This window comes from Haliotis rufescens, unplaced genomic scaffold (assembly GCF_023055435.1).
Source record: "Haliotis rufescens isolate VD_foot unplaced genomic scaffold, xgHalRufe1.0.p SCAF_23, whole genome shotgun sequence".
NCBI lineage: Eukaryota > Metazoa > Mollusca > Gastropoda > Lepetellida > Haliotidae > Haliotis > Haliotis rufescens.
In genome coordinates this window covers 7674120-7685165 of record NW_025963924.1, presented here as the reverse complement: position 1 = coordinate 7685165, position 11046 = coordinate 7674120, and the positions used below count along the sequence as shown (strand labels likewise).

General features: G+C 38.3%; 1 protein-coding gene across 1 annotated transcript; it reads right to left on the bottom strand.

The window, feature by feature from the left end:
- Positions 1-4138: 4138 nt before the first annotated feature.
- On the bottom strand, positions 4139-11044 carry LOC125383483 (dolichol-phosphate mannosyltransferase subunit 3-like). The gene is made up of 5 exons (XM_048401750.1): positions 10931-11044; positions 7716-7835; positions 6946-6975; positions 6398-6475; positions 4139-5630 (listed from the first exon to the last, which is right to left on the bottom strand). Exons 1-5 carry the CDS (start codon positions 10931-10933, stop codon positions 5574-5576), a joined length of 288 nt encoding a protein of 95 aa, XP_048257707.1. The 5' UTR covers positions 10934-11044; the 3' UTR covers positions 4139-5573.
- Positions 11045-11046: the final 2 nt, after the last annotated feature.

The following is an 11046-nucleotide window of genomic DNA, read 5'->3' as shown; positions in this document are numbered from 1 at the left end:
ATTAAAGAAACCACGTTCGTGACTTTATTTACGAAAAGAAAATATCGAGAAAAAAAGTTTACAACGGAGGTCACTGAGTTACAAATAGCAACGTAATAGAACATACTAAAGGGTGACGTCACAAACAAGAAACGTGACGCCAATGACGTCACATAGTAATAGAATAGATAGGGGAAAGCGGACTGTTATCTGTTATCTGATTTCTGTTAACATGCGGGCATTTTTATGTTAATTCTATCCATTTTATCTATAGAACTTTGAACGTTCACATTTTGTGCATTACATATTCCATTGTTAACGTTTATGTTTGCAAGCGTTGTATCGGAAACATATGTAGTGGTCCTGTCGTTTATACCGGTTGCAAGTGTCAAGTTTTCATTTTTACGTGACGTGTGCGACAAAGATACCAAATAGTGTAAACAGAGACCATATACCGATATGGTCTCTGGTGTAAACTATTCGGCATCATAAATTCGTTATTGTGTCTTTAGTTGCCACGTTGTCATATTAGGTTAGCAGGAAAATGTTGGGCCTAATATGACACCGTACACGGCAACTTAAATACACCATAACTAATAAAATACCTGCGTCTCTATACATAATGCGGCGCTAAACAACAAACAAACAAATAGGGCACTGAACGAAGAGGTGTCGGAAAACACAGGGTGTTTGTTTGAGAGATACAGGTATACACAGATAGATATTTATCAGAGATTCCGATGTACATACAATGTGATTGTATTTTGCTGGTTTAATCAAGAACACGTGTCAGTACATATTCTTCAACAGCTGTTATTGGTATAAAAACCGACAGCTGGCGATACACGATGTAACAGCCCGGGCCAGGAGTGTACGTAATTCATGACCTGTAGGTCACACAGCCCCGGAGATTACCTATACTGTTATGAATAAGCCGACATGGCGTCACAGGTAATCATTACGTTGCATCCAGAGATCGGTCATGGTTGGATGTCTTACAAGTCAATGTTCTCATGGTTTTTCTTTGTTTGTTTGTTGTTTAAAGGGCAAGTTCACACGGAAATGAACCTATTTTTCTTGTACTTTTTCCACATTAAAAGTGTTAACCTAGAAGTGTCATAGACAAAAATATAAAAATATCACAAATAATTAACATATTTTTTGCATTAAAACGATTTATATTTTTCACATTTACCAAGTGTTCTATTTCCATAACAAAAACACCATGGCTAATGCCCCTTGCAATATGACGTCATTGGTGCCAATTGATAAACTTTATGACGTCATCATGCTTTGTTAGAGCCGCTTCACGTGGTGTAGGTACAGGTGACCTTGAGGGAACCAGTGGTGTTGAGATTGTAGGAAATGGTCTTCATCCCAAGATTCACCACACAGGAATAATTTGTTTCCTGTTAAGGCTGTAGTAGGCAATATTCCAGCTGTATCAAGCCAGTCTTAATTAGACAAACCAGTGGCTGATATTACGAGCATGCCCTATATGGACAATGACACACAATCAATCAAGTCACCCGATCTACGTAGTTGCCCCTTGTGAACGACACAAACAATGCCTTCTTTGTGAACATTGAAATCTGTAGCTCAGCTTGTCACTGGGTTTCACTCAATTTCTGTGTGATTGAGTTAAAGTTGGTTTGGCTACAGGCAGCAATATTCAAGCTGCATTATCATGTCAACCGCCTCCATGGTCCAGTGGTTGAACATCTGCCCGGAGAGCTGAAGGTCTGGGTTTCGATCCCCGGCTGCTTCTTACTAAAGACATTAAAAGATGGCCCTTGGCACTGAGGGGCTAAAACAAGGACTGGTCAGCTAGGAGTCAGTATACTGTGGCTGGGTGTGGTATTCATGTTACACTGCGGCATGGTATCTCAGTGGGCAAGCCCTATAAGATCGGCAGAAGTCCTGAAAATAATGATTTCTGGACCAGGCCACAGCATGATCAGGGCAGTCTGGTCATGAAAAACTGCTCCCCACCCCCTCCCCCCTATTCTTCAACAATACTGTTTGGGGCAAATGGAGAAGTGCACTATGTGGTCATAATAAGGTGCAAAGCATTCACAAGTATGCTTCAAAGAGTGTACTCTCTCTGATGCACTGCTCTTCTGGATCTGCCATCTTCCCGAGGCAAGGGCGTTAATTGACTATAAAAGTCCAGTTTCTGCCCTTGCCGAACAAGGCTGGAATTTCCAGGTGTGATTGAGAGCCACTAGCAGCTACTACGAGTTATGTCCCTTCTATGTCCCTCCTATTGACCAAACAGATCCACCTCTCATATCACTTGCACTTGCTTTAAACAAAATGGTGGCACCCAGTCAAGACGGTCTGATCGTTTAATCAAGTAATAAAACTTGCCTAACCTCTTGAAGTGCATCAAATCACTTGAGCACCTGGATCGATTGTTTGTTTGTTGTTTAACACTGCACTCAGCAATATTCCAGTTATATGACAGCGGTCTGTAAATAATTGAGTCTGAACCAGACAATCCAGTGATTGACGTCATGGGCATCAATCCATCCAATTGGGATACGATGACATGCATCAACCAAGTCAGCGAGCCTGACCACCCGATCCCGTTAGTCGCCTCTTACAACAAGCATAGTCGCCTTTTATGGCAAGCATGGGTTGCTGAAGACCCATTCTACCTATTCTATAGGTTTCACCCACCCTAACCATGTGAATAAGCAAATCCAGGTCCTCGTCTTGATACCTAGATGCTTCAACCACTAAACTTTCACAACTCCCTTCTAAGAAAGAGTCCAGTATTATGTTCAGTCTCATCTGTATGCACACTTCATGACACAGCAAGACCGCCTCCATGGTCTTGTGGTAGAGGGTCCGCCCGGAGAGCGAAAGGGGGGGGGTTCGATCCCCGGCCGCATCATACCAAAAGACATTAAAAGATGGTACTTGTTGTTACCCTGTCTGGCGCTCGGCATTAAGGGGCTAAAACAAGGACTGGTCGGCTCGGAGTCAGTATACTGTGTCTGAGTGGGGTATTCATGTTAAACTGCGGCATGGTATCTCAGTGGGCTAGCACTATAAATCGGCATCAGTCCGGACTAGTACAAGCAGCCACAAGCAGCCACACGCACACACACACGTACATGCACGTCGCTATATAAGTGCAATAATCTTGGACGCGACATTAAACCTAATTTCACCTCATGACACAGCAAAACAAACAAAACATACAGAATATCAGTTTTAATATACACCAGTGCATAGAAAAACTTACTCTGGTACAATATTTACAATTATACATCATAACATGACTTGAGGATGCAGCAAAGGATGCACAATGTGATGACGGTGATGAATGTGAAAATGATACAGACTCCAGGGATTTATTTGAGAGTATTTATTTACATATTTACGAAGTCCTGACTTTCAATAACAGTTTAGGGCTGTCTCGGGGTGTACCAACAGCAAATATAATACAAAGTATGTGTCACCCCTTAGGCTTATCATAAATGTGAATTTGTTTGAATTAGAAACTTGATTGAACTTGTATTTCTTGTCAGCACAATTTTTTTAGATAAATGTTAAGTACATGTTTCAATTTTACTAGGTTCAATCATTTAAATATTCACACTCATTTGCATCCAGAGGGACTGACAATGGATATTATTTACCTTTCTTAATTTTTAAGTGAAGAAGACTGAATATTTTATATCGGGTAGAACCCCGGTTCTTCAATCACATAATTCTGTATAATATAGTTATAATTATTTCAATTTCCAACGTTTATGTTTTAGATATTAAACATGATTTATCTTCCAACAACCTATATTTTTTCAATAATTTTATCACAATATATGCAGAAACACACACACATATCTGCTTAGAAGACTAAATGGCAGATTTCCACTCTTGACATAGTAATTAGATACAAGAACTGTCTCTCTTAATGGACAAAATAAAGATAACACAAATCAAGATAAACATTGCTTCTCATGCAAGTGTATCATATACAATAGTGGTCCCCTTGAAATTAACATGCTGTTAAGGTGATGAGCAAAATCACCGTTCTACATAAAAATATTCAACCTGATGTGAAGGATTTGCAATTATAAAGGCACTACAAGAAGACAACTTGTATAATCTGCCCAAACTTGTTATAAATAATTTAATGGTTCTCTTGTCGGTAGGAGGAAAAGTCATGGTTTTGATGCTGATGAACTTATCGAGATGAACCTGGATTTCGAACCCAATGAAAGGATTCTGGCACACCTAAGGGATGCAACTCTGAACACCAAATTGTGAAATCTTAGATGACTAGGCCCCCTTGAATGGTGTATTTTACACACATACAGTAGACTCCATCAATCTGGAAAGTTATACCTATCTCAAACTGAACCATCTGTAACAAAAGTCTCCCTACATACATATAATTACATTTGCTCATATATCATGAACTGGGTCACTAAAAAGCTATATAATTTGTATTTTTAAATTAAACATCAATTTTAAACATAAATGATTCACATACACACTCATTTCTAAGATCAAACAATTACTTAGCACATTGATAATGACTTCATACTCATCCATTGCTAAACATACACATCTAACATTTGTGTCGGATGATTTGGTAAACTGGTCAAGTAGTAATTATTTGGTTTTAACACAGGTCACAAAATAATCTTGACTAGTGAGATGTTATCATGACGTTTCACAAGCAGTAATTGCCAAGAATGAAAATAATATTGGTAAAATGTTTGTATCCATAGGCGGATCAAGAGTGGGGTCCTGGGGATTTAGAAAACCAAATGTAGTATGTTGTAGGCACCAAAATTGACAGAGAGGAGTTTGATATTTTGGACCCCTCTTTTTTAAAATGCTGCTCCACCCTTGGTATCTGTATCTCGAATCACAATATCTTGAACTAAACGGTTGTTACTTCCAAATAGGGCTGGGACGATACACAAGGTCACGATACGATACGTATCACGATAGTGGGGTCACGATACGATACGTACGATACGATACAAAAAAAACGTCACAACTAAATACCTGGATTTTCTGCAATAAAAATGCATTCTAAATGTCATCTGAACAGCAGAACTATTTGGCAATACGTTTTGTTACTCGTAGTATATCAGCTGTGTATCGTTTTGTATCGATACATAGACCCACGAATCAATAGTCGTATCGAAATGTAATGTATCGTGATACATCGATGTATCGGCGAATTGTCCCAGCCCTACTTCCAAATGGAGATAGGGGAGTCTACTCTATGATAGTAAAGTACCTGTACAGGCTAAAGTAATGTGTTCTGCAACCATCAGGATAAGGGTACTATTTGGCAATGGAAATGACAATAAGAATATCTACAGCACATGTACTCCTCGCACTGGAGAAGAGTTAACCAGTAGACTTTGGCACAAACAGTCTACTGAAGTTCCCGTTTCTTCCATTGGTTATATGCAGATCTTTAACCCACTGTGTAGCATTCAATGCTCTACTAAAACAAAATGTTTCACGAAAATGAACTTTCAATGTCAAGGACTTGGTTCACATTGGAAAATGTTGCATCAAAAATAGAAAAATATTTTTGTGAATTTTAATTAATGTTGTTAATCGGCATATTTAAATCCTTTTTTCTTCAAATCGGCTCTGGCTTCCTTTACTTGCTGCAAAATAAAAACGAGAAAGCATGTTTACTAAAATAAAATTGATAAAATGACATTAGCAACTGATTAGTGTTTACACCTCAATAATCTAAAATACAGCTTGTCATGAAAACATACAATAAATAAATAGAGAAGACAAGAAATATTTACTGGGAAATTGCTCTAGAAACCAATGTGTTAAAAATCATCAACAGTGTCCATCGGTCAAAGGGAGATAATTACATACCAGTTACCATACCATATTCGACGTAATAAGCGCCTAGTGTGCTCTCAACATAAGAAATAGAAGGCTCTTATTAGAATATTGTTTTGGTGAAAAATACAGAGTTGAAAGATAAATTTCAGGGTTTATGCTGACAGCCTGAAATGTTTATATACAACAGATATATTTTTCCAGAATTTAATTGCCCATAATTAAGAGTGCAAAACACACCCGAGTGTGTATTATACGCGAATAAATAAATCTTTTGTACATTGATCAATCGGAAGGGGTGCTCATTGGGATTGTTCACTAGCCAATATATTAGCAAATATCGCCGTGGCGCTTATTACGTCAAATACGGTATATTGATTACATGGGTACATGGGACTTGTTGCTATCACAGCTACAGGGTTTTTTTTTTCCATGGCCCTGTGTAATGTTAACTGCCTGTCCTGCTTCACTTCAGTCAACATTACAGGAGCTATGGGGAGCCAAATCTGCCATGTCATTGAAAAAGAATGTTTGCCAGAGCATAAATAATTTATTGTAAAATATTTGATTTTACCCTTTTCAGTTCCTCTGATGCATCCACACAGTCATTAAATGTCGCCACCCTGTATCCTACCACAGCCAGGGAATAACACTGAAATGGCAAGGGATTATTACTGACAAAAATGTCTACTCACGACAAAGTGAGGTGAAATGGGGTTTGACGTCGCGTCCAAGATTATTGCACTTATATAGCGACGTGCATGCACATGTGTGTGTGTGTGGGGCTGCTTGTACTAGTCCGGACTGATGCCGATTTATAGCGCTAGCCCACTGAGATACCATGCCACAGTTAAACATGAATACCCTACTCAGACGCAGCATACTGACTCCAATGTGACCAGACTTTGTTTTAGCCCCTTAATGCCGAGCGCCAGACAGGGCATCAACAAGTACCACTTGTCACAACAGGTTCTTCAATAAAAGTAGCTTTACACTGTAAAAAGAATGTTACATCTCATCACGCCTCAAGTCGAAGCATCATATGTTTTGCGGACATGAACTTTGCAAAGCAATGCATTTTATAAACTATTGTATATCAAATGTAAATATTTGCATACTCACAGCAAAACACATCAACAGATATAGTGGCATCTGAAAAGAATATATATAGTGAGTGAGTTTGTTTTAAACAGTTATATCATGTCCTGTCTGCTTGATGTGGGATGAAAGATGAAATAATCAGGTCTAAGACGTGTATGGGTTTGGTGAAGAACCCACAAGCATGGGTGCTCAGAAACCAAGATAAGTCATCAGGGACTTGAACTCATGGTCCTAGTCTCCTGGCACATCAAAGGGACACAACCCTGCACAGTGTATTCCAAATGACACTACCATGGTGCACACTATGTGAGTGAGTTGGGTTTAATTCTGCTTCAAACTGTATTTCAGTTATATCACAGCATGTCAGAATGGTGTGGGAAGAAAGTGAAGTGGTCCGTGTCTAAAAACTTTACCACTTTCATGTGAATGATGCTGACACACCTAGAATGATAATCAGGTCCAATCAGAGATTCGAACTCATGAACATAAGATTTTTGGCCCCATCCAGTTTCAAATATTTAATATTTGTATTTGATTTCCTCAAAATGTTAAGAAGGTAACAAAAATTAAAATTTGGGAGGAACAACAGAAGAAACAACAACATATTTCTAGTCTGGAATGGCTTCAGAAAATGGGTTGTTTTTTATCATTTTACTTATAAAAGATTAAGGTCAGCAGAAAAAAACAACTGATTGTCATTTTTTTGTTTGCACATTTTAATTCTGGAAATGGGTGGATTTGTAAACCAAGTTCTGAAAAATGTCTGCACTAAAATATAGAAATGAACGTACCACTTGCACAACATCAAGGCAGTTTCCTGGCATATCAAGTTTTACGTAGCCAAAGACTAGGCTGAACCATACTGACATCAACAGGCTGACGCCAATAAGCCACTGGAACAATTTGGGAACCTGAAGTGCAAGAAACAACATAGACATATTATGATCTTCATGACAGAGTGGCATTTTCCTCCCAAACACATCATACTGTTTCAGTGTTGGATCACAGATGTCCTTGGCCAAAGTCAGCTAAAGGAAAAAAGGAAAATATTGACCTCGGCCTCAACCTTTGATTTATCAAAATACATGATACATTCATCAACTTTATCTAAAATCTAGATTAATCAATTTATTATGCACAAAATCCGCTCATTTGGGGATGTGTTGGCTAAAAATATAAATATTGATAATCATAGGCCATTCATATTGCACATTTTTCTACACCACTCCGGGGTATGCTCAAAGCGGTATTATTATCCCTGTTACTAGGCCAGTGTGCACTCAACAATCATTCTCAGCTCCCTGGGGAGTACACAACCCAAGCTGCCTGTTAGGCGCAAGAAGGTTAACAACCACATTGTCATCTCATCCAACCAGGTATCCTTTCACTGCTGGGTGAACAGAGGCCCATTTCGAACAAAGGTACTTGCCCAATGAGATGCAACATGTGTTACATGTGTTTCAATTTGGTGCAGGACCGAAGCCCAAGAAACTCTCAGGAGCCAAGCTGCCAAAACGTGGTCACCCATCCAAGGACTCTCTACGACTGATGTTGCTTAATTTCACCTGATTTGTGACCTGTGTGCTGAGCACAGGACCATGTGCCATTCACTGCATACATTAAATATGGACTTATTTCTTCTCCAATTTTTAATGAAAATTGTTTGATGGATACATGAGCCAACAAATGAAAAAAATATAAGGGCCTAATGTTTTGTTTGTTGTTTAACGCCGCATTCAGCAGTTTTCCAGCTATATCAGTGTTAGAACTTGGCACTAGTCCCGTAGTCCTTGCCAAAGTGCCCAATAGTTAAGATATCATAAGGACTAGTAGAAATTTGCCATTTTAAGGGTTTTAAGTGGAACGTTCTTATTAGCATCAAGATTGCCTTGCTACTACATGCTTTACTTGATGTAATCCTTATGCCAAACACACTGACCCTAATTTCACTGACACAAAAACTTAATACATATAACGGGTGAGACATTCTTTTCAAATAACCTGACTCAAATTTTAGGCAACATTTAAAGAAAATATTGTGCATTAATCCTCTCACCCAAAGCAATGTTCCCAATACAAAAGATTTCATTAGGCCTCAGATATGATTATTTGTTTCATAAGTGACCCCCCAAAATAATTACAAGTTGCATTTTTTAGTCTCTGACACTGTGCAGGTTAGGTCTTATTTAGGAATTTGTGTTTTGCATATCAAGCACAGCTTGAAACTCTCACCTTGGGTTCAAAGTCGACACTGGTTATACTACTACATGTATGTACATGGGTTTTCCAAAATGTAGACTATGAGCGTCAATGTCAGTCAATGCCAAACTGTTTTGAATCTGCTCAAACATGGCTCTAAGCATAATTTTCAGTAGAGCTTAGTGTTATCACATGGAATCTTATTAGCTGAGTTTACTAGACAGTACAGGATTTTACTAGACCCAGGCTTCAGACTTGTAGGTTAAGTCATGGACTTCTATCTAGTCTGGCCTCGTATAGCCCAGTTGCATCATCCCCCACACATATCAATGATGTTTTTTCCCAGTCCTTTTCATTCATTCTCATGCATATATCAATGTTGTTGGAAAATGTCCATGCATGTTCCTCTCCTAACCATGCTAACAATCAGCCTAATCAACTAGCTTGAAAGGCTGTTTGATCAGGTTGTCTATGGACCATCGTAAACACTGTGGGCAACATGATAGTTGTAAAAAGGCTTGCTGGACCAATTGGACTTATTCCTGGGGACGTAAAAGATGAGGGGCCTTGAGGTTAATGAGAAAAGGGTTTAGGCTAACACCTAAGGGTAATCTTGATGATGTGATTAGTTTTGAGTTGGGTTGCTCTCATCAGCCTTGAGTTTAGATTACCGGGGTAATAATTAGTGTAGCCTGGTACATCATATACATAGTTTAACCTATGTTGACAACGACCTAAAAGCTCAACTTACACCTATATAAACACATGGATCGATGTATTTACAGGCACAAATGAACCTAATTAGTAATATTCACAACTACTTTCACCGCAGTTGAAGAGATCAATCTCCAGCTGCAAAATTATAACATCAACCGCTGTTACTCTCTGATATCCACTGGTCGCTAATACAAGTGCAAATTACAGAGTATCATGGGAATAAAACCTTGTTTCCACTTCCAAGACCATTTTTTTTTAATACAGCATTTATTTCAGGATTTTGAAAGGCAATTATTTTGATTAAAAAAGGTTAATTTGTGCCTAAAAAATGTATTTTATCCAAATTTATGAACCTGTAAACAGAGACCATGAAGTCAATGTGACACTTTCGAGTACTTAGAAAGATTAATTTGTGCCTAAAGAAATGTATTTTATCAAAATTTAAGAATCTGTAAATAGAGGCCATGAAGTTAACGTGACACTTTCATGTTTTTAGACCCATAACCCCTTTTAAAATACATTTCCAAAGGTTTAGCTGTAAAAGGTAATTGATTTGGGAACGATATGAAAAAGGCGGAATAAAAATGTCCATGATATAATGTATTTAGCACTCTGTTGAACATTGTGAATCAGCATCAGAGTTTTGACTAATGTTATGAAGTTGTGAATCGTTGCTATGTATTAGCGACCAGTGGATGTTGGATAGTAAAAATGCAGCAATCCTTATATATTTATGTGGGTTTGAGTAAAGAAATGACATCAGCTGGCCATGACAAGCATTGCATCAGCCTTGTCAAATGTCAATTAGCAAACTGATCAGCTACAACTCGGTCAAAGGTCTAGAATACTGCTACGAAATATCAAGATCGTGTTTTTTTTAAAAATATATGTCAAATAGAAATTTACGTATTATTCCGACAAGTTTAATTATTACATTATTTACATATGCACTTTCATACCTCGTTCTCAGCCTCTGCAATTTTTCTGACTTATAATTATTGTTTTATCATAATGTGAGTACACCTCATCCACCCCTTACACCATATAAATATGGGTACCGTTAAGTACGTAAACACAATGAACGAATTACCATGTTTTGGGCTTAAAACAACTGGACATGCGGTCGGCTATTTCAAGAAAGTTTGCCTCCGATCCTCGGCCACGCCAGCAGACGAAAAGTGGACACGCACCGGCAAAGATGTTTTC

What these genes read in the sequence shown, in the direction of transcription:
- LOC125383483 (XM_048401750.1), bottom strand. An exon ending in ATCTGTTGATGTGTTTTGCT is followed by an intron (nt 6,476 to 6,945) that starts GTGAGTATGCAA and finishes TTGCCATTTCAG; the next exon opens with TGTTATTCCCTGGCTGTGGT. An exon ending in CATCAGAGGAACTGAAAAGG is followed by an intron (nt 5,631 to 6,397) that starts GTAAAATCAAAT and finishes TTTATTTTGCAG; the next exon opens with CAAGTAAAGGAAGCCAGAGC.